General features: G+C 39.9%; 1 protein-coding gene across 3 annotated transcripts in view; it reads right to left on the bottom strand.

The window, feature by feature from the left end:
• Positions 1 to 24,336, bottom strand: part of PPP2R2C (protein phosphatase 2 regulatory subunit Bgamma) — a 192,707-nt gene that overhangs the window by 3,810 nt on the left and 164,561 nt on the right. For all 3 annotated transcript variants that reach the window (XM_059470349.1, XM_059470350.1, XM_059470351.1), the window contains 2 exons: positions 13,634 to 13,803; positions 8,919 to 9,010 (listed from right to left, as the gene is read on the bottom strand). In XM_059470349.1, coding sequence (XP_059326332.1) covers positions 8,919 to 9,010; positions 13,634 to 13,803 — 262 coding nt within the window. The remainder of the gene's footprint in view (positions 1 to 8,918; positions 9,011 to 13,633; positions 13,804 to 24,336) is intronic.

Raw genomic sequence — 24,336 nt, forward strand, 5'->3', positions numbered from 1 at the left:
GCTGTTCTCTACTCTCCTATCTCAGCCCCAAACAGGGTGGTTTTATTCTGAATTTCCATTCTGTAAGAGGGTACCACCCCAAATGGTCAAGTCTCCATGGAAAAAGCTGCACAGTTTTAAGACTCAGGCAATCAGTAACTATTTGCCTTTCTAATAGAGCCCAAAAGAACATATTTGACATGCATGGCATTAATAAACAAACCTCCATCTCAAATAAATGACAGCTGCTTTCACACTTTGCTGTTGGGGGGGGATATCTGTGTTGAGCAGCAGACTGGCCAGGGAAACGTGGAGCATATGGGAGAACACTGGAGAGCTCACAGGCACAGGAGAGCCCCACTCTCCAGCACACAGACACTCCCCAGCTGACAGGATTAGATGCTCCTGCATTCAGGAGTGCCTTACAGTGCGTGCACAGCCTCCAGCCAGAGCTGCCTTGATCTCATTTGGGGCCATTAGGAGTGACTGTAATACAAACGAATGATGCACTGGAAAAGCACAAATGTGAGCTGTGACTACAGCTGGGGATGGGAGCAGAGCTGGCTCCAGAGCTGCTAAAGGGTACCTGGAGTGGCTGTGCTGGGTTTGCACACTGGGATCACCCAGCTCCCCCCTGCTTCCAGGGCTGCTGGTGCCATGCTGCAGCCTGAAGGCAGCTGATCGCACACCGAGCTCAGTGCAGCCCCTGGAGTGCCAAAGGGAACTGCTGCAAAGCAGAGAGTGCAGCACAGAGACCCAGCACACACTGCCCTGGGCAGGAGCTCACCTGCAGCCTTCATCCCATGGAGAGGGACTGCTGGGGGAGGCACAGGGGCACTTGTCCACATCCAGCCCCATCCAGCCCTGGCAGGGAGCTCCTTGCTGCTCTCCAGCAGCAGCACCTGCCCCTGGTTGCCTGCAGAGATGTTTCCCTTTCCTTCTGCACCCACTAAAGGCTGGGTGCAATCCTGCCTAGCAAGGCACAAGTTAACAACCTCACAAGCTAAAAAACAGGAGTCAGTGTGACAGCTTGATAAAATGTATCCCAGAAGCTGCAGAAAGCCTATTGATCAAGATTAGTGCCCATTTCAGAAATTGAATCAACAGCAGTAAATCAAATGTTTCATTCCTTCAAAATCACCATGTCTTGTCATTACAGCTCCTGCTGTAATGGTTAATCGCAACATGAAAAAGTCGAGGTTATTTCATAGCTCAGCACTAGCACACACAATTTGTGATGCAGTCCATCTGTATATTTTCCCCCAGGCAAAATTGTGAAATGGGTTCATGAGGCTGGGGCACCCCTGCGCCCCGGGCTGCAGAGCTGTGGCTCCCAGGGGAAAGAGGAGCATCCCTCCCGGTGGCAGTGGGAACTGTCAGGGAAGCAGCTTTCATGCTGGCAGAGTACCAGTGCACCAAATGCAGAGAGAGGTGTTTGTTAAAGGTCTTATTTTAGAAGGTTTTGCTTGCAGTAAAACTGCCTTTACAGTCCATTTGCTTTTTAATTTCTTGAACTCTTGCATATTTTTAAAAGTCTGCTTTCTTCAGTTGGATTTACTGCAGTTATTTTTTAACATATGTAGATGACTACTTTTCATGCTGGCCCTATTTTCTGCAGTTTAATGGCTCAGTAAAAAACAGCATTATGTAAATGAGAAAGTGTCCATTCTCGTTCAAGGTCACAAACACAGATGGATTATAACCTTACCTGCTGCTTAAAGTAATAAAAGAGAGTGAAAACTAGATGTAAGCCTGCAATTTTTTCCTGTTCAGGAAAATACAATGTACAATAATGGAATTTATGTGATAAACAGATTTTTTTTTTTAATAATGGAATATAAATTGTAGCTCAATGTAGTATTCCCAGACACTGCTCTGCACAGCAGTGTTATGACAAGGACTTGCACAAAACCCTTGCAGGAGAGGCTGGTCCAAGAAGCCAAAGTTCCTCATTCAAAACAGCCCATGCTACTTCATAGGTGTGTAAGGCAGCAGCCCAGAAAAGCTCTGTCTAATTTTCCACCTTTAATTCTCATTAGAAGGCAGGTTAACAAGCTGTGCTGCACAAGGTCGGAGGTACCATCATCTCTGCCCTGCAGAGATATTTTGGAATCAGAACACACCCCAGTGCACCCTGAGGAGCACTGATAGCTGGAGCTGAGCTGCAGCCTGACTGCACCAGCTCAAAACACCACAGCCACAGGCAGCATGATTACAAAAAAACACCCAAATAAAACAACACCACACCTCATCTCCTCCCAAACAAACCCCGCAAACCAACCAAACAAAAAAACCAGGAAAGACCCCAATGGGTGCACCATGACTACCACTACCTGCATTTCCCCCTCTGCAGCCCAGCCAGTGGAGAAGGAGAAACACCCCACACCTGCAGGCCAGGAATGCATTCACACAGCCCCAGTTCACCCTCCTGGGCTGCCCCAGGCAGGGAATGTTTCCCTCTCAGCACAGGGCTGCTCTGCAGAGCACCTCGAGTATTCTCTGCTCCCTCTGCCTGATCTGCTCCAAGCAAGGTCCTGGCAATTCTTCAGGTATGTGTGTTTGGAGTGACACCACAAAATGCTACTGATTCCTCCTGCCTGCACTGACACTTGTTGCTTATCAGTGATGTGATCTGAGGCACCTCACTGCCAAACTTCAGCCCTCATGTGGGGTCACTGCAGCCCACTCTTACCCCTCCTTTTTCTTTAACAGAACTAACAAATATATTTTTACAGAAGGTAAAAGGTGAAAGGGAAAACTCCAGTGCAAGAGCAGTCCTTTTATTGACTTTTCACTCCCTCCCTAGACACGGTTCTGTTCTTTTTTTTCTTTTTCTTCCCTCCAATTCTGATTTGCCTTTACCACATTTTCCAGATAGGTTTCCCTTTCCCCTCTCCTCATTCTCCCCTCTTTTTTCATTTCCATCAGTCCTGCTCTACAGCTTTAAAATAAAAACCTGCCTTATCTGCTTCCCTCTTCCTTTCCCCACCCCTTTCAAGTCTTTGTTTGACTTCTGCAAGTCTCATTGCTCACCCTTTCTGCTCATCCCCTACCCTCCAGTCTTGCAGACAACTTGCTTGGCTCTCCAGGTGTTTTGGCTTGCATCCCTGCCTTCTTTGGGCTGAAAGCTTGGGAAACAGCAAATCCCCAAGAACCAAAGCTCATTTGGGCAGGAGAGGTAGTTCCCAAATTAGCAGAACATTAACTCTACACCTCCCACTCAGTTCAGGCTTCTTCACTCTATGCTGCATTGATCTGGTACCCAGCAATAATTCAGGTAGGGTTGTTTTTTCTAAAAATAAAATTTCAATCTGTAAAATTGTCTGAAATAAAGAATTTGAGAGAATAGAGTTCTTCCTGTTTGCACTGTAACAGTAATACCCAACAGGAGCAGATGTTTATCTATGGATAATGATTTTATTAAATATAACACCAACATTGTACCAGTGGAGTTTAATTTAGGGCCAGAGTTATAGGGTCTACAGAAGCAGCCTCTCAACTACTGATGGCTTCAGCATCTTTAATTATTTTAATACTTTTAAGCATCTGAGTCTCAATATTTTGGTTTTGTTAGTGACTTTTTTAAATGAAATAATTCAGTATGGGATTTTCCCTGCTAAAAAGCTCTGCTTCTCTTGGGTGGTCAACAAATTCTCTACTTCATCAGCTTCAAAGGCATTTGAATAGAATTTTCACCATTTTACTAACCTGCAATGAAATATTCCATAATACTTTTTAGGCAATGAGATTTTATCAAACATGTCAGTCACTAAGAACTGGCATATCTCGGTATTTCTCAGATTTGTTATTCCCATACTTCAAGCCAACCTCTTAAATGTTATCCATGTTGCAGCCATCCTTGCACTCAAGGGCCTTCATCAAAATGGCTCCATTCAGCTGCATTCCTGGATGCCAGGGATTACCCTGAAGATTTGGGGTATCTGCTGGAATTAAGGCTTGCTTAAAAACCAAACCGTTACTTGCTCCACATTGCTTTGTGTTGCTTTTCTTGTTTAGGGTTTTTTGTTTATGGTTTTTTTGTGGGTTTATTTAGCTCTTTGAAAATTTTTGGGCTACCTCTGGCCCAAACTAGTCTTCCCAGATGCAGAGAAGTTTTTATTCACCTGCAGATTCCTACTGTCTGGAGAAATTCAGCTCGTTTCATAGCTCCCCTCTTTCACTGTTGCTCACGAGACCATGGAGGCCATGGGATGGTGTGACAGGACAGAGCAAGGCTCAGCAGGGCTTCAAGGACCCCCACACACCCTGCTTAAGGGTGATAGAAAAACAAAACCAGCCCAGCTGCCCTGACCCTCAGTGCAGGTGTGGCAGCAGAACATCATTCCTTGGGGCAAGAGGCAGAGCTTGGACTTTGCAGGTGAGAGGGGAGGAGACTCAGAGAGCAGCTCCCACCAGAGCCTGCCCCACACTTGCAAATATCAGCAAAGATGTCCCTCAGGCACCCAGCATGAAAAGAGACCTTTTCTTTGACCTGAAACTGTCTCCCAATTATATTTTGAGCCCCTAAATTTTCAGTATTTCACTGCCACATGTACCAGTGCAGAGCAGAACATCTGCAGCCTCTTAGGATTAACATGTGAAGTCCACCAGATCTGGTTTCATGACAAGCTGACCCAATGAAGGAAGAGCTGATTCCAGAAAACTCTCAAAGAACATTTTTAATAAGAATAAGATGGAGGATTTATTATAGCAAAAGGAAAGGAGGAAGGATTGTTGCAAGCAATGAACTCCTGAAATACTGGGAAATTTTCCTGTATGCTGTGCTGTAAAGTCACTGACTCCCCATCACAAAGAGGGGAATTTATTTAAACCTGCTAGAAAAACTTGGGACACTTGACTTGGATTCAGGGTTGTGGCACCCTGGTACAGCTGGCTGGCATAAGACTGAGAATATGAACAAGGGATCCCCAAGTACTTCCAAGCTCTTATTTGACATGCCAAGCTTTGAAAACAAAATGATGTCTTCTAGCTCTCCAGCATGGAGTGTGCTGCCAGACAGGAATAGACTCTTAACATCTCATCCAATGTGATCTGCCAACTCCTGATTAGAGTGAAGGCTGATGGATATTCAGGGGGATGAATGACAGTTCAGTAGGAAAGGACTGACTGAACAGTTGTATGTGACTTCACTCATCTGCTTGCAGCATATCACTTATCATGATGGTAGTTAGAAGTCTCCCTGGCAGGGGTCCTATACACCCATTCATTTGAAATCTTGAGAAAAAAAGCAGTTAACTAAGGTATTCACTTGCTATTACAACGAATTGGGTTTTATTTGGGGTTTTTTCCTGCTTCTTTACCACACAAAAAGCTACAAAAGTGTTTCTTTTTTAAGGTAAAACTGAAAGCTGTTGACAGTGGGAAGAAAACTGTGTCCTCCAGGTCCTTATTAAAAGACTTGACTTTGGATGTGAATGGAAGAGCTAAATTAAACTGCTGTATAAGTAGAACTCACGTATTCTACATAGTCATGTAATGATGTATACACAATAAAGATAGCATGATTTTTGTGTAATATACTCAACTACAGATAATACATGCTCATCTGGATGAATTAGTGTGAGACCCCTGCTTGGCTCCCTCCCCTGACCACTGTTGCCAAAGTACACAGTGATTAATGTGCCCTTCAGCAGATGAGATCAGCTCTGTCTGATTGTATTAGTTCCTGCTCATTGGAGTAACTGAGCATCAATCACGTTCTAATCAGAGCTCATGTATGTTGATTATTTTTGTGAACAGCCTCACCATCAGGTTCTATCACAGCACAGATTAACTTCTTAGTAATGACAAAACTTAATACAAAGTATTTTCACCTAAATAATAAACACACTTTCATTTTTAACTGAACAATCCAGTCAGTATAAATTGTCATTATAGCTTTGAAGTCTCCAAAAGATAAAACCAATACATTTAGAACTACAGTCATTACTGTTATGTAGATGGATTAATAATCTACGTACTGCAGCATCTCTATAGAGTGCAATTATCAATATGGAATTTTTACCTTTAGTAATAGTCCTTTTTTAAAAACTGCATAGGAAGAGACTCAAATTAAGTAACCTTACTCTTCAAATGAACTGTTTTTTAAGAGGTACCAGTACCTAAGTATTATTTACACTATGATCCTCCAATAAAAAATGTCCTGGTAACATACAGAAATACTTATCATATTCATAAAGCAAGGAGCTCAGAGGAGTGAATCAAAAAATGAGCATCAATTCTCATACATCTGACTCCTAAAAAGAAATAACTAAATTAAAGAGAGCCCTTTTCTTTTGTCAGATGTTTCCAGTGCCAACTCTTTACTTGAGAGTTTCTTACAATCAAGAGCAGCACATTGTGCTTGGTGACGGGTTTGGTAATTGTGCATGACTAATAACGCCTCAGTGTCTGGGCAGTACAATAAATGAAGCCCTCACCATCTAATGTTCCCACTTAATAATTACTCCCTGCATTGATCTTTCTGATCTGTCAAGTAGGAATGAAAATATTACACTCACTTTAAACCCTGATATTGAACAAGAATTCCATTACTAGTAGGCAGCTATCCAGAGAGTGGTCTTACCACACTAATGAGGACAGCAGCACTTCATCTGCCCAGAGGAGAGAGACTCTAGGCCTGGGAGTAACTGGCTGCCCAACCTGTAAAATGCACTAGGAATTCCCATCAAGGATAAGCAAAATGGTTTGTAAATACCTGAAAAGTCCTAGATCTTTTTCAAAGTTCCCCAATATCTACATTATTTGAATGCACTGCTGTTCTGTGCCAGACTTAGGCAGGAATCAGCACTGTCTGTTTTCCAATAAATGCATTAAATTTTGTATTTCTAGTAGGGCCAAACTCAAGCCATGACAACAATGAGAAAATCCTCTGCTAAAACAACCATTCATGCATTGGTTTGGGAGTTTCAGAGAAAAGCCCCAAAACCTGGATCTTCCACTAAACTTTCTGTGAGTCATTCCCAGTCTTTGACCATACCAAAGCCACAACAGCTGGTCCCCAAGCTTCAGTGACAGCAATCTGGGAAGTATTTTGCTCAGTGTGGTCCATCTATGTAATTTTAAATGGCCAGCAGTTGGTATCACAAGGGACACTCAGTGCTGAGTTAACTTTTGTCAAAAAACAAATCATTCTGGCATGTAGGCATTAGAGATAATGGAATATATATGTATTTTCATTTGCATAATGAATGATACAAGGGTAAAGTTTCATTTTTTAGCAAAGACAGAATCTTTCCATTGGGCAGGCAGAGGAACTGAGCAAAGGAAAGTACTCCAAAGAGAAGGTGCCCCTTACCAGTGTACAGCATAATACTGATCTGCATTTGTGGAGCACAGGACTAGATGAGACTTTGTTCTGCACTTTCAAATTCAGACCTGTAATTTTGACCAAAGTTACATATAACTGCTTTCACAAATTTCCTGAGCACCACCACCAGAACAGTTGGGTTTCTTGTATCTGCACCACTGAGGACGGGAAGGCAGCTTGTCGCTGTTTGGACAGGTATGAACTACCTCTAATTTCCAGGTTATAACCTGTTGACTTTCAACACCTACCTGCTGTTGTGCCATTATCACTCACATTTATCTTAGCTAGATATCTCCTTGGTATACTTACTACAAGCAAGTAAAATCTTGGCTTCTCTTTTGCTAAGCTGATGAAAACCAAAGTCCTGGCCTCTCTCCTTTAGAGCAACTGTCCATCTGCTCAATTAGTTCATCCACCTTGGAGATGAGGGACAGGAAATGTGTAAATGCAGTTCAAAGGTCTTTGAATAAGAGCCCAACACAATGTCACCACGACTCCTTTCTCTGCTGGATAGCCCAGTCTTGCCCATTCAAGCAAGTATCATATTTGTCTTTCACAGATGTCTCAGACTGCCTGTTTCACAGCCCTTGCCCACTCCAGGGTGGGTAGGCCTGCTTCAATACAATGAGACAGACTGTTTTCCAAAATGAGAGGCTGAGCTGAAGGAGCAGTTCTAGGCTCAGTGCCAAACTTCTGCCTCTTGGCTCCTAACTCTGATGAACCAGGAGTCACTGTGTGTCACTCAATATTGGCTCCTGTGCTCTCTTTCACATGCATTTTGCAGACTGCTAATCCCTTCCAAATTCACCTAGCATATGAATGTCCCTGGGAGTTATTTCCAACTGCTAAGATCAAGATTGTGCTCTTTTTTTAACTAAAATCCTCACCTTGCATTATACTCTTGGATTTTATCCATTTTTATTAACCCAGTCCTCTTGGCTGCTCAGCTATTCCTGTACCTTATTCCTACTCCACAAAGCACTGCCACCATTTTCCAGCATTAGGGCATTAACCCACTCCATCCTTGCTCAAGCTCTCTGACTTGCTCTAGCATTTCTCATTAAAATGTTCAACAAGATACAATGTCCAAGATAAAGAGAACCTCTCCATCAGTACATAGGGAAAGGGACTGCTCTGATGGAGGGAGATATCAGAAGTGTCATTGGGCAGCAGTTTGTAGAGAATCAGTGGGTGCCTGTGATGGTCCTTCCTCACACCCATTTCCAGTAAGGGAACTGAATTTCTGAGGTAGCTCACGTGCAAATACAGGATCATGTAAGTTTCCTTAGTGTGTTGGTGGGATTTTGTGAGTTGGTATCAGTCTTTTTAGCTTTTGCAGCCTATTTATGATTTGGATGAAGATGGACATAATTTGAAGGGTTTTTTTCCCTTAAGGCCCGAGCCAATGTTATTAAGGCACACATCATTTCTAAGGCAGATACACAACTGCACAAACATCCAAATCGTCTATCTTCCCAAACACTGGAATGTGATTTTGCACATTGATGTGGAAAATAATCACCTGTAACTGCTTTTGGTTTGCTCCCCATCATATGGGAGGTGTTTTGCCAAAGGAGGACAGTGGTGGAGAGAAGGATGGATTGATTACCTGTCTGATCCATTCCATGCACATTCAAACTTGTCAAAGATGCAGTCGTTTTCATAGAGGGAACATAACTTGCTTCTAAGGTAATCATGGACCTGTTTTAAAGAAAATAGCTGTTATTCTTGAAATCAAAGAAAATATAAAACTCCACAACCAGCCTTTCACTTTTTGCATAATCTCCCAGGTTCTCTTTCAAAATATGCTGCATAGATTGGTAGCTCTGCAGAAGATGCTGCATTTAAGCTCCAAAGAAGCTAACTGTACTTTTCCACAGCCCAGTTAACCAGGTGCTACAGAATTACTGTTGTAGGAAGGCACAAAACAGGCTTCCCTCAGCAGGCTGCAGACCACCCCTCTTCAACATATTTGTTTCCTGCTTGGGTGATTTTCTCAGTGCTAGCCTAATTCCCAGAGACATTTCACCAGCTGATACCCTAGATGAGCTAATTAATGTGAAAGAAATCTAATTTAAATAGTAACAAAAATGCCATATTCCAAGATAAGTGGGTTCTCACTTATGGCAGAAATAACTTGGCTCTATTAAAAGAACCTTTATGGTATGACATTTATTTCTGAAAGGTATTTTAGAAGTCAAATACAGCATAAGGTTGCAGTTGCACAGGTTGCAAATAAGAACACTGATTTAGCCCAAGTATTTCTCCTATTTGGCTGAGACTTAAAAGCAACATTGCAAATTCTCACTTACTAACTATAAAAGTGAGAGTAGCCGGCAGATCTCTCTCCTCTAGGCCACACATCTCTGAATAAGGATTATCATAAAGAGATCTCATACAAACTGTTTCAGTCTTTTGCTTAATTTGATTTGTTTTTCTTTTGGATTATTTGGTTTATTTCATAAGGAAATAATAAGGTACAAAATCCCTGCCTAGATCAATTTACTAACGCACTTCCACTCCTGATATTTTCTTCAGCTGTTGTAGAAAGTGTAAAACAAAGATGTGTAGGTGACCTCCTGGAGAAATACACCGATCCAATGGCCCACGGGTAATTTAGCTCTGTCATTCTGAAGTTACAGGTTCTTGCAAGTCCAGTTCCTGCTCATGGATGCCCAGCATCCTCCTCTGGCCTGAGGGCACAAACATTTCTTCTAGTAACATAGCTTCTGCCAAGACCAGATGAGGGACAATGAACTTTCACTTAGATTTTCTTTAAACTTACCCATTTTTGATAGTCAAATTGTACAGTATCCAAAGAATATTTGTAATGTAAGATTACTAAGGATTATAAATTTTAGTTATGGATCAATTTTCATTAATAAATGAACACTGAACTGCTCATTAACAGATGTCTTATACAGGAATTAATTGGCAAATGGCAGATAGAACATTCCACAATTAAATGCACCATCACAGTGAGCAATAGGTCAGAACACCTACTATTGATGCAGTCTCCTACACTCTCTAATTAAATCCTTTCTCTTTCTCTTTACTTAAAACCTTTTTGTGTTAGCAGTGTAATTTGTTACAGAACTGGAATTCTTTCCTTTGTCATGTTTGTGAGCTCCCAACATTTGGAAGAAATAGAAAGGTTGGGTAAGGCAGAAGGAAGTCGATCACATTTCCCTCCCTGACTGTCATTTCTAGGTTTTTCTCTTGTAACCATTTCCAGCAGCCATCTGTCATGACCACTGTCATGTACACACCCTTTGCAAAGTGTGTCCAAGTCCACAGCTTGGAGCTGTGCCTTTCTATCAGCTTTGTCAAAAAGGATTTTGCAATGCCTCTCTCAGATGTCTTACCTTGTCAAGACTGTCAGACTCACCCTACTGCCCTGGACAACCACCTCGTTCTTTGTGTGGACCTTTTGAGTTCCACATTTGAGCACATTCAGACCCTCAGAGAGACTGGGAAAAACTAATTGTAAGGAACACTTAATTTTCACTGTTTGCATATTCATCTGCTTCTACCAGCTGAGGGGAAGATCAGATTTGCCTTGTCTGTTACACCTTGTTCTTACCACATATCAATAATACTTGAAAGCAAACCAAACTCGTTCCTCACTAATTACTAAGGACCTTTTCTTCACTGCAACATCTGACCCTCATGGAATTATCCAACAATTCTGTGCTCTGGACTAACACAGCAACACAGCTACACAGGGACCTGTTTTATTGGGACTGAATACACACAACCAGGAATTCCACTGGCAGGTGACACACTGGTCCAAATCCCTGTATTACAGACCCTGCCTAAAGTGGATCAAGCTATTTCCAGCTATGAATGTGCTCACCTTGCTGCTCCCAAGGTTTCTGCTGGCGTAATTCACCTGGTAGTATCAGGAGAGTAACCTGTCAGGCAGGGCTGCCTTGCAACAACACTCAAGCTCTGGCCATTCCACTGCACTGCTCTCTTAGTGCTGTCCACTGACCATACCCTGCCCTTTTTGCTTTTGTGTGAAACAAACAGGAGAAAATCTTGTTGAAACACTGTCAGCAGATAATGTGTTCAGCAGGGCTGCAGCAGCTGCTCTATGCAATAGCATTGTTTGAGCCACAGCACTGATATGAAAAAGAACCTGTATGAGGAATTAATTCTTGTGTGTCAGGTTTTTAATATTAAAACTGGAAGCTAATAATGAAGCAGTACAGTTATGGACTCTGCTCTTTATTACAACTCTGTGTGAAATCTCCTGTTGTGACCCTCACTATTGCAGCTAGGCAATATCCTACCATGCAGTGGATGAAATGAGAAAATCAATCTTTTAATGAACAGCTTTTAATCTTTTTATGAGGTATTGTCATCGTAATTATGTGAATACATAACTGAAAACGTTAGGTTTATTTGCTGCCTTAAAGTGATCTACCCCAAAAAAACCTTTTGAGAAATTGCCAAGTTTGTAGATGAGATTTAGGTTTGTGAAAGAGAGAGATATCTCTAAGACAAATTATTTGAGAGAGTAATTTAAACCACTTTTTCTCAGGAAAGAATTCTCTACTCTCTGCAGCTTAAAAACATGAAAGGTTCTCGGAAGATTTGGATCACATGAATCCTATGGAATCCTGTGCTATTGGCTTCCACGGCCCCTAGCTCCAGATTCTCCTTCAGTCTAGTGCAATGCCCAGCAACACATCTGTATATTCTTTACAAGGATAAATATTTGAAACTGAAAGGCAATCAAATATTTAAGAAGACTGTTATATTTTTCTGTATTTTTTTAATATTATATCAGGGCTTTTGTTGTTGTGGGTCTTGGTTTTTTTTTTTTTTTTCTATAAACTTCTGACTGCAATTATCAGTACTCATTTTTCCCCATCTCAGCATGAAGAAATAAAACTTTTTAATTGGCCCTCCTGTTGGGTGCCAGACTGATTTAAAAGTGACCAGCTTGTTTCACAGCTGCCTGCATGAGGAAATAAAAGCAGGTGTCAAAATCAAGACAAACAGGTTGGCTTGACCAGCTATTCCTCCCCAGGGACAGGGCTGCCTACTAAATTAGCATAGGTATGAAGTAATGTATTACCTAAGCTCTCCAAAACTGGGATTCTATTCTATTCTATAAAACATAGTCTCACCCATACCCTCCCACTCCACTTTCACAGCATATCAACATTTCTAACACATTCAGCATTTAAAGCCATTTTAAGAGAAAACCCGGTTCTGTAGACTTAAAGGTAAACAGGCTCAGACTTTCCAATGTTAACACATTGAGCAGTGAACAGTGAACATTATCCACCAAAATGTTATGGATGCATTGAAAAACACTGGGGCCCACTCTGTCTACTAAATGCTAGCTAAAAAATACTGGAAAATTTTGCTTTTTTTGACAAGAAATGCTACCAAATTCTCATCATAGTTTTTTAAAACCAATCTTAATTATAATTACTGTGAATTACTGTATGCCACCTGCTATTGTTTAGACACAGAAAACAAGGGACCTATTCAGCACTGTCACAGGATCGTCTCTCAGTAAGCAGCACAAGCTGGATGAATGGCATTTTTCCTACTTTGCATACACTTTTTTAGGTAACTTAACAGGTTTTTTTCTTACTGCATTTTCATAACAAACAGTTTCTGTGTCACAGACATATTTTCCTTCTTCAAGCCAGAGTCAAAAAATGTAAGCTCAGCCCTCTATTGCCAAACATAACAGATGTCAGAGTACAAACTTAGCTCTGGCTGGAGCCACTGGCATTTTGTCTGGATAATATCTCAATGAATTCAGGCAAGCAGATGTGTCTGTCTGGCATTTGTGAGCTGCTGTGTCAGTGGTGATGCCAGGGTTTAACAGGGAGCACTTCTAGAGCTGGGCACAGGGGAGAAACACACAGATCAAGTTGTAAAAAGTAATTCTGAAATGCCAAAGGTGTAAACTTTCAGTAGTCCCACCAGGAGCAGAGTGCTAAGCAACACACAAAATCTCTTCCTCGGTTCCTTTTAAATGTTAGTAGTGAAATACATCATTTGAAAGCAGATGCCAAAATGAAGGGATGATTTCTCTTGTTAGAATAATAATTTCTTTCAAGAGCCCAATCCACAGGGAGTGCTACCTTGACTCCCCAGGCTTTACACCTCCTTACTAATGCTGCAATTGCCCTTTTCCTGCTATAAGGATGCCACTGTGAGGGTTTTAACCACCTTGACTAATTCTCTTAGCTTGCTGCTTCTTAGATAAGGTTATGAGAAGTTTACAGAAACATTCACTTTTTGAACACTGACATCCTTTTATAATGTTGCATTTTAAGAGTAGGAGATTCTTACCTGGTATGTTTCTACAGGCTTTGTTTCCATGTTCAGATCCCAAACCTTGACAGTGAGGTAATCTCTTGTAAGCATGTATCTACCACTGTGACTGAATTTGACATCTGACACTGAAGAGATAATTTCTGAAAAAAATGATCTGTTACTGGGGTCTTCTGGTTCTTCATAAACTGTTCAAAGAAAAAGAAGCAAGAGACAGAAATCAGAATTGTAGAAAAAATGTTATGTTTTAAAATCTGAAGTGTGCATTTCTCATGAAACATGTAATTCAATCTACCAAGGAACATGATATAGAATTAATTGTATATCCAGCACTTAATTTATTCTTTTAACTTTATATAAAAATGCAAACTGTAAGCTTTAAACATTACAATAATTTATGTTACAGCTATGGACTCAAAGCATGACTTTGGGAGATTATGCAAATACACTGGTTAGTTGATTACAGATACCTATAGCAAGGTATTTCATGCCTTCATTCTTTCTGGGGTCTGCATACCCCATTTCCCAACATAACCAAAATCCAGGTGTCCCTGTCACATGAGAGGTGTGTACATGGGGTGTCACACGTCCTGGCATCCCTGGGAGGGCTGGTTGCTCAAAGCCTGCCCTGCTTGCCAGAACCAGCTGCCCTGGCTGCCCTGGTCATGAATGAAGGCATCCAAGACTAAGGACAAGAATTTTAAAAATCAACTGCAAATTGCAATCACCTCTTCCTGAGAAGTGAGCATAAAATAGACAGGGGTGTACCATAGTTGGTGTGCAATTGCTGACAGTTCTGGAAAGCTCTGAACTCCCTGAATGTGATGGTCAGCAGTTCCGTGAGATCTGACAAGGCAGCAGTTATGAAATATTGCTTACACGATGTTCAGACATAAAAATCCAGATCCTGTAGCTGTGAGATTGGTCATCCCTGTTCGGCTGTGCATAATAATGACAGTGGATGACTCTACCCCTGCCTCAGGGGTGCCTAGAGCAATTGTCTTTCTGCAGGTATCTGTGGTCCTGTGATCCAACTGACCTCTGTGGTGAACTTCAGTAGAAAGTTGGGCTTTCAGGGTCTTTTAACTCTCACAAAATTACTGGGTTTTGGGACCTATGCCTAGAATATTCTTTGAAAATTGGCATTTTAGTGAACGTCATTTTTAAGTTTCAAAAGCAGGTGAAGAAAAGCCATGTGATGAAACAGGAAAGCATGCTGAAAGCAGAAAAACTTTTTACTGTCATTCAAAATGAAGTTTTTTGTACAGTCCACTGGAACATTTCTCTCTCAATTATTTTATCCATGACTATGATGATTCAGACTGTTGGAAGCAACAAGGTTAGTTTCCATTAGGTGAAATAATGTTCTGCTGAAAGTTAAGGGTGAGTACGTGGGTGAAGTATGTGGGGTAATGCAAAAAATTATGGGCAATTTTCTTTGGGGGTGGGCAGTGGAATGCAGCCAGGCGGGCACATGAGAATAAGGTCTATATTTAAACATGCACCACACATCTGAATGGCAATGAACTAGTTCAAAAAGAGTAAAAAACTTTTCAGATAGACTGTAAATTAACAACTTTAAATAGCTCTTTAAAATTTTGCCTAGACATTCTGCAAAGCAGGTATTTTGTAATTATCCTGTCAGATTTTCAAGAGAAGTCTGATGAGCACAAAGCAATTATCATTTCTCATACCTCTTCCCTTTAATCTGTCCAAACTACAGACTTGGCTGGCAGGAATTTCATCCTCCTAATTATGTTGGGAAGCTGCTATTAAAACCAGGAAAGAAAAAACCAAAACCCACTCTAACTGAATTACACCTTCATTTATAGCTTAGATATATTTTCTTGGCTCTATGTGGCTCATCCAACTCCCAGTGATTAGAAGAGGAGAGATATTTGTACCTGAATGTTCTGAATTTTGTTAATTAATGAGATTAAACAATTTCATTTGTTATCTGCCCCATTTATTGCTTTTCTATGCTTACTGTATAAAATATTAGAAGGACTTAGATTAATTAACTATGGAACTAACAGAGGCATGAAAGTCTCATATCACTACAGAAAGAAAAACAGCAGCAGAAATTTTAGCAGCAGCAATTCTTTGGAGATAGTTCCTCTAGTCAGCATAACCAACAGGAAAATTGCTACAGGAAATTGAGGAGCAGCTCCCAGTGAAAAGAAGAGAAAACTCAGCAACCACCAGCATCTGCCTGAGCAACCAGAACAAGGCATCAGCCTCAGGAAATGAAGGTGAGAGGATGTTCTTGGGGCTGGGCTATTTCTGGTTTAGCATCAACATAAGGTTATGCACATACTGCAGAAAAGCACAACCTTCCTTCAGTTTGCCCAATACAAGTGGAGTAATTGGAGACAGAGCAGCAGTGAAGTGATAGCCTTGTGACTCAGACTTCAGGCAAGCAATTCAAATTCAGCCCTGACCTCTCCAAGCTGATGGAAAAAGCCACAGGTCTAGCCCATGGCTTCCAAAACACATTTTCTGTTTATTACTGTTCAGACTTATCTTTTGGAGGCAGCAATCAGCACCTGAAACATGAGATTTCAAAGCTAGCTTACTTCTTTGGATCTAACTCTTGTTAGATCTGAACTTTACTGACATTTGATTACAGATTCTATCATATTCTTTAATTCATTTCATCATTAATTTAGTAATAACAAACATCTGCCATAAAAAAGGGGTATTTAACTTTCATTGCTCTTGTTCTTGATAATGGTCACAGTGCTAATTACATGAAAGACACAAAGTTATCTGCCTAACTACCTAATGAACACAGGAATCATAAATGACGTGAGTGCTGAGTTCTCACGTGACACTTGCTCAGACTTAAATGTGACAGGACTCTAGCACAGAGAAATATCATGGAATTACAGAGGAAAGCAGAGAATATCTCTGAGTACAGCCAGTGTTTCAAGAGGAGCCTGCCAGGAAGACACTGTTCCTGCCCCTTATGCCACCAGCAGTCACATGGATAAACTGGGAAGGCTGCTCAGGGAAATAAAAATGCTCAATTCCTTTCTGCACAGCTCACAAGCTAAAAACCACAGTAGCTTCTTATAGAAGTCCAGATTTTGCAGAGAAGGATGGGTTCATAGAAGGATACTTGCCAGAGTGCTGTTTTCCTGAATCCTGAAGAAAATCTGTAGCATAAAAATATGCTGCTTCTTTCTTAAAAGGAAATACCATCTGCTGAAAAACAAACTCTTATCTCTCATGAAAAATATTCTTGTTTCCTTGTGGATTTCTCTGATCTAATGCAGAATGGAGACTTTCCTTTTCCAGTGGATAGGAAAGGCATCTCTAATATGGAGATATCTAAAGTTAAATAAATAAAATGGCCAGGAACAGCAAGAGTAGCTGGAAAAGTCCATTCCCAGCTTCCCTCCCAGACACTGGCCAGGAAGAAAAAAGAAAGCAGGAGCCTCAGGCAGTAACCAAAAGAAGTGTGGTGCACAACACTTGTGGCTCTCATCTGCACTCTGGGGGTCACAGGCGCTGCCACCTCAACTTCCCATTAATATGGGCCTGATTCTGATAGTAAAAGGTTTTAAAATCATAAAATTCAGGAATTAGAAAGAAGCTACTTAGTGGGGCCCTGGAAAAATGTTAAAAATAGACTCTGAAAATGTTAGGCTTTGTGTTTGCCAGATCATGTGAAATTGCACCTGCCTAAGCAGTATATGATAAATGATATAACTGTTAGATATGATGATTGCTTATTAATTAAACATAATTATTGTTTAATCGTAAGAGGAATCATGAGAAACTATGTTAGAAGTTTGAGGGGGACCATGAGGAGCCCATGCTTGGCTGAAATGTATATACAATAGAACAATAAAAGTTTAATAATTAACATGAAAGTTATGTAACAATAGAATATAAAAACATGATCATCCTGAACCCATGATGGAGTCACATTTGGGTTTGTACCCCTGACACCCAGAGCTCTTCAATAAAAGCACCTGCATATAATCATTCTCGTGATTATGTGTTCCTGAACGCTAACAATTCCACACGCCTGAATCTGCTATTTATTGGGAAGATACATCCAATAAGGAAAACCAAAATCTAACCCAAAGTAATTTTCAAGTTCAATTCTAAACAAGCAGCTGGGCAGAGCTTTAATCGTTGCAGGGTGTAAATTCTGGCATATGTGAACTTTAAGAAATATTAAAAATAATGCTAAAATTGTCTTATATGGTGGGTGCAGTGTCACAATCTGATATAGTATAGAAAATTCTGTATTCCTCCTGAAATCATCACAAGAAGGAAAACTTGAAAATGAACAGAAATCTGCTCCACAGATCTTGTAAGAAATTCCATCAGTCATAGGATAAAAGTATAAACAGCTTTAAAGGCTCATTCTCTCTAGGAGAAAAAAAACCCACTGCTTTCCTTCTACTTACAAACAAATAATAACTTATTAAGGCTTTCTTTTTTTTTTTTAACAGGATACTGTTTATAGTTTGTATCCTGTTCTGGAAATTTCTGATTTTATAGTACTTGTTGTTACTTGGTGGAACATGACAAGAAAAACATTTTTTTCATTTTTAATTTTTATTATATAAGCAAGTAAACATTCTGCAGCTAGACTAAATTAAGAATTATTACAGATAAACCCCTGGGTTATACTGGTACACAAACAACAGGTGAATTTCAACTGCACCTGAAAATACCAGTGGTGGATCAGGTAATCCCTCACTGGGCTTTAATTTCATAAACACACAAAATGGGCTCAGTCCCAGGCCAAATAATTTATCATTTGAACTAAATCCCTATTTAATTCCAGATCCCAAATGAAAAAATGAAAATGGCTCCAATCCCTGATTAGAATGTATTGGAAAACAGTACTTTGAAATGTATGGGATTTCACTGGTCATGACAGACTAGCTACAGGAAGAAAAGAAGCAAGAACCAATATGTTTTCCTAATGGATGATAAATAAAAAAATTTAACCAAAATGACAAATTATTTAACTATACTTTATTATTTTAAATGTCAAATTACCATTATTCCCAGGTCATCTGTGACTTGCTCTATCACATATTTCATCATAAAAAACCTGAAATAAATTTCATTTGAGCTTCTATGAAAATACAAATATTCTTTCTTTTTTTAAGTACATGACACTTGTTACTAATGTTCAACACAGAAACCATTTTTTTGGTGCTGTTAAATTCAACAAATGCCGCATCTTGAGCTAAACATAGTTCTGGGCTTATCTCTGATATGGTACAGATCTCAAGACATAAAAAAGGGCAATGAAAATGACCAGAAGTACCAAATGACTTCCATGCAAGGAATGGCTAAACAGACTGGGGTCTCTCAGCCTAGGAAAGACTGAGGGGTGGTAATTAAGAGTGGCATGGAAAGGATGAACAGGGAATGACAGTTCACTTTGTACTCTGTCTCTTCCAATCCACAAGTCGAGGTCACCATGAGAAACCAGGACAGGGTAAGCAGAGAGAAGATGGTTTTTCATTCTACACCTAATTAAGCTACTAAAGACTTTCTGAAAGATATTGTGAATGGGAAAAAGTACACACAGGTTCAAGAGTAACTGCACAACTTCAAGGAAAGGAAAAACCCCAAACATCCATTTCAGTATTGCTGAATGCAGTAACTTCATTTCCACTAAGGTCCCTGAACCTCAAGTTTCCAGCTGCAAATTGCAGAGGATAAAGATTATACTTGGTCTGCTCTTACATTTTCTATTGATGTTGCTACTTAAAATCTATTTTAGAATTTAATGCAAAAGAGTAGTTGAGTTCATTCTAAGTGAGTCAAGCCCAACTGCAAGCTCCCATTGAAATTCATGGTCTCTTTATACATTTTAGCTTCATTATTCATGATAATAATTTGATTTACCAGTATTATTTACTCTATCTTTCACTATCTCTGAATGTTTTATTGTTTTGTATTAAGCCAATCCACTCATACATTCATCTCCCTTGGAAATTCTTTTTCAATAATAGAATATTCTGCTAATGTGACAACCTTGCCTTCTTGGCCTACACTGATTGATATGGTTATACATGGGAGGGAGTTTTTGAATCTGCTTTCATCAGCAATCTAAAACACAATTATTTTTTGTGAGACACATTTGTTTAACATTTTCCATTACCATAGCCTGTAGCTGTTTATCCTGCTTTAAACTAAAAAGAAGTATTGTTTTATATTTCAATTTTCTACTCACTTTTATGTAATTCAGAGGGCACCTCTTTGTGCCCTGGTCACTTACACATCTCATTTTCCTCCTTTTACTCAAAGCAAATTTCTGACCCTACCTCCACACCACGAGTCTGAAATTTCACCTCCCATCCAGCATTCCTTATCCAATGACCCAGTATTAAAACCAGGCTTCTCATCAATACCTCTGGAGAGCATGGCTTTTAAAAGTGGAGCCTCAAATCAATATTTAAGAATCTGTTTTACCTTCTGCACTGAGTTGCTGCAGCTTGTCACAAACCACAAGGGAGGGTGCATTAGTGCTGAAAGGCAAAGCCAGATCAATCGCTAAAGATCAGTGGGTGGGAGCTTCACTACAGAGTTGCTCAGATTGATATAACTTTGCCACTGAGTTTGTTAATAAAGAGAAATGGTGCTAAAGAGTGAAAAGGAATTGAAAAAACACAAAGCCAATCTAGAAGATCAAGCCTCTTTGAACTGGGTCTCACAAAGACTTATGTGCATGCCTAATGCCACGTGTTGTGAGCAATCCCAAGGAGTTAATGGGACACAAAACTACTGCTGCTCTACACAGTGAAATATGATCTTGAAAGCTGGTTTCATGAGACATTAAAAAGCAGTATTTGCTGCTATTAAAAAAAATTAAGCAAACAAGACAGGAATTTTAATAGACTGAATAATTAAATCAATCTTCCAGCAATTATTTGCTTTATCTCTGTGTGGCTGGGGGAGATGGGGTTAATGAAACACCTCTTCAATCATAAATCATTTACCATTGCTTCAGGCTTTTCTCTTTCCTCCTAGTATTTGATAGCTAGAAGTACATAAATCAGGTTTTTTCTTCCTCTGATTTAATTTTAACATCTCTTGCACAACTGGAGGAAACAATATATAGACATAATTGCATTTCTGTAGAAACATTTTTGAATTTTCATTACCATGTTTTAAATGTCTTTATACATTCATCCAAACTGAGCAGAATGGAAGCTTTGGAGCCCATGCTAAAGGCAATCTGTTACCAAATTTCAGTGGGATTCCTGTACAAGGAAGGATCCATTCTGGGGTCTAGTTTAGCATGCATGAAATTGTAGTAACAGACCTTTAGTGACAGTCATAATTACAATATTATCAGGATATGGGCACATTTTTTTTTATTGGGGATATAAAATCAGCAATGCATACATGCCTTTGTAGTGCATGCCTAAAAATAAATCCAGAATTAGGATAAAGAGAACAAGCCTTCATCAAGCATGGGGTCAAATCATTTCAGAAGCTCAGATAAGTTTCACTCCTGTCACAAGAAAACTTGCAGATTTTGCCTGAAGTGGACATCATTTTGACAGGGGCCTCTCTATGCACAAAGGGAGAGTAATGACTGTCTCTCTCTCAGATGACATGAGACCTGACATGAGACCAGATGCAGAAATAAAAAGCGTATTTTAGATGTAAAGCTCACACAGAAGAAAAACAAGTTGTCTCTTTTTCAGCCAGACAATAAGCATCATTCATTTGGAAAGGTCAATATTAATTAGCAAATCCAGCAGGGATAGTCTGTCACAGGCTTTTTTGTGCATCTGGTTGTTCTCTGTTGCAAATGAAAGATAATCCATATTCAGTCAGAGGTCTGAAAGGTGTCTTGTCTCTGAAATTCCAACCTGCTTTAAACAACTGGTAAATATAACTAATTTAATTTTAAAAATTCAACATGGTTAAGTAGATTATCCTTGATTTGTGTCTTGGCTGTTTCCACTATTCTGAATTCTTTAAAATCAAAGGTAATTTCAAAAAAGCCCAGCAGATAACCCAACTGAATTACATCCCTGACTGACAGGACAGTGGCATTTATCCTTGGGGAAAGACTGGCACTTCTTTCAGGCCTGGATTTCAAATAAAAATGCGGAAAAGGACTCTCAATGGAAAAACCACCCTCTTCATCTTTGGGTGGCATCTCTGAGTCACAAGCCAAACCTGGAAACCATTTTACACTTTTAAGATCCTGCTTGTCCAGCCCATCGGTTGGGATGCACCAGCTGAGAGCTTTGCTCTGCTCAGGGAAGATGGGTTGGCATTGCCTGACACCTACAAACCCTCCTGCGCTCACAGGGAGGAGGGCTCTGAACGGCTCCTGCTACAGACCCAGGGGACACGAGCCTCACAAGTCTGTCTGGAGGTGAGAAAGCACCAACTCATGGTGACAGAGGCTAATGCTATACAATCCCAAAATTTGTGGTTTTAAGATCACTGTAGCACACAGAGCAATAAACTTGAAACTGCAGCTCCTCTTTCCTTGAAGTATTTTGCTGTAAACTTTACACATGGGTAATGGATAATTAGAAATAGGGTTTTAGTCTACAAATACGTATTAAGAAATGAATACTAAAAATCCCTTAAAGCAACATACAGAATTTAAATAAATTACTACAGCTTCTGAAGTATGCAATGGCTTTAAGATGTTAAGGCTATTACATGAAATATCAATAGGAGTTATACTCTTGAGTGGCTTAAATTTCCATATTGCATAACTATACAGTTTGTATTTACCATTTAATGATAGTTTTAATAATTCTGATGAACTACTGAAAAAGCACTTAATTTTTTTTCTGACTTCACATGCTCAGTTTTCTTCAGCTGACTGCTTTATTGCATGATTTGTTGAAACAGCCATATGTACCCATCTAGCCTACCAGCTGTTTGGAAGAATGATATTAACTCCATGCACATTTATGAGGATCTCTGAACATAATATTAGCCATAAAAAATTAAAAACCAAATTAGCAACTATTCGTTAACTGAACAAATGCTGCTGTAAGTATATTTTCAGTTAGGATGATCTTACTGCAACAGTATTCATACGCTTGCCTTCCTTGACACCTAAACCTCTTGCATAAAAATTTATGGAATTTGAGGTGGGGGTTAATTCTTTTATTTCTTCAATGTTCCCAGCTGACTGCTCTAACAACAGTACTCTTGCTGCTGACACTGATTTCCATATACTGCCATTTTTCTACACTGCACTGCCATGCATGTTGCCTGATGACATCTCAAAGGCAATCTTTGGATGCTTTGGCAAGTACACTATTCATGTGAAAGGTTCCATATTATTTAAATTAATTCCCTATCTGCTGCTGCTTGAGTCTGACTTTCATAATTTTAATCTTTACCTATAACACTGTGGGCTGCAAGAACACCTTCCTCAGTCGCACTCCTCTAATATTCTAAACAAGCAGGGACATTCATCTCTTTGGCACCTCCTCTCCAGAGCATTTTTGGTGGCATCCTCTCCCACTACTTGCAAAGTCTGACAATAACAGGGAACAGCATTATGTATGTACCTGCTCTGGGGTTACAGAGTGGTCTTTCCCCTGATAAACATTTGCAATAACTATGTAAGATTTTCTTGTGATCCTCACTCAGCACTGCACAATCTGTTACAGAGCTGTTATAAGAAGGAGTTTCAGGTAGTCTATTAGAGACACAACACATTTTATCACACCTTATCTGAATCTCAATGACCATTTAAAATTCAGCTACTGACCTGGTATTTTTTCACTGCCTTATAAACAGATTTGGTGGTCTGAGATAATTTTTTAAGGGACAGATATCCTCCCATTACAACTCATCACACAAATTGGCAGTTTGCTATTAAATCTCAGCATAGGCATCAAGGATGAGTACATATGGAAGTAGTCTCATCTTGTCCATGTCAAAGTCACGAGGATTTATAAGGAAAGCCTTGTCGTGCTGCTGTCACTAATGCAGAAAAGAGAGATTCTGCCACTAAGCTCAGAAAACCAGAAATCTTCATGACATTATAATTTATTAACATCCTATGATGGTTGACTTACACTACAGACATTAATATGTAATTTATTTTTACAGTATGGCACAGTAATTATTCATGGCACTCTCTAAACCTGTACAAATGGAAGGCTCTCCCCCCAGAGCTGCAATGGACTTTGTGAGAGCTACAGAGATTTGAATAAATAAAGGGAAAAGGAGCAAATGAAAAAGTTCACAACATATGCTCATTATCCAGGTGTTTTTGTTAAGTGTTACATTTCATCTTTTATCCCTAAGAATGTGTACATCCATTACAATCTTGGAACAGCATCTGAAATACAGCACACTACTAGACTGTGCTGAGAAAGCAGGGATGTATGGCACATTGTGAGGGTTTACTGAGACTCCAGTTGTGGTGTTTTGTTTGAAAAATGAAGCAATTTATGGGGAAGGACTGAAAGACAAGGCAAGCTAGGAGAGCAGGGTACTGATCATGCATATGCACCAGCTGTAAATTTAGCAACTGTAAAGAAGAATAAGATGCACAGTCAAGGTACCAGAGAGACAATCATGCAAATAACTTGATTTTGCAGGCTGTTTTTGGACATATCCTTTTTGGCTGCTATGGGCTGTATATAATTCACTTTTCTTGTCTCTGAGAGCTATACTGAAACCACTCCAATCCGCAGTACATGGGCCTGCTCCCTTTAACACTTTGGAAGTTCTACCATTGC

The sequence above is a fragment of the Ammospiza nelsoni genome, chromosome 4, assembly GCF_027579445.1.
Source record: "Ammospiza nelsoni isolate bAmmNel1 chromosome 4, bAmmNel1.pri, whole genome shotgun sequence".
NCBI lineage: Eukaryota > Metazoa > Chordata > Aves > Passeriformes > Passerellidae > Ammospiza > Ammospiza nelsoni.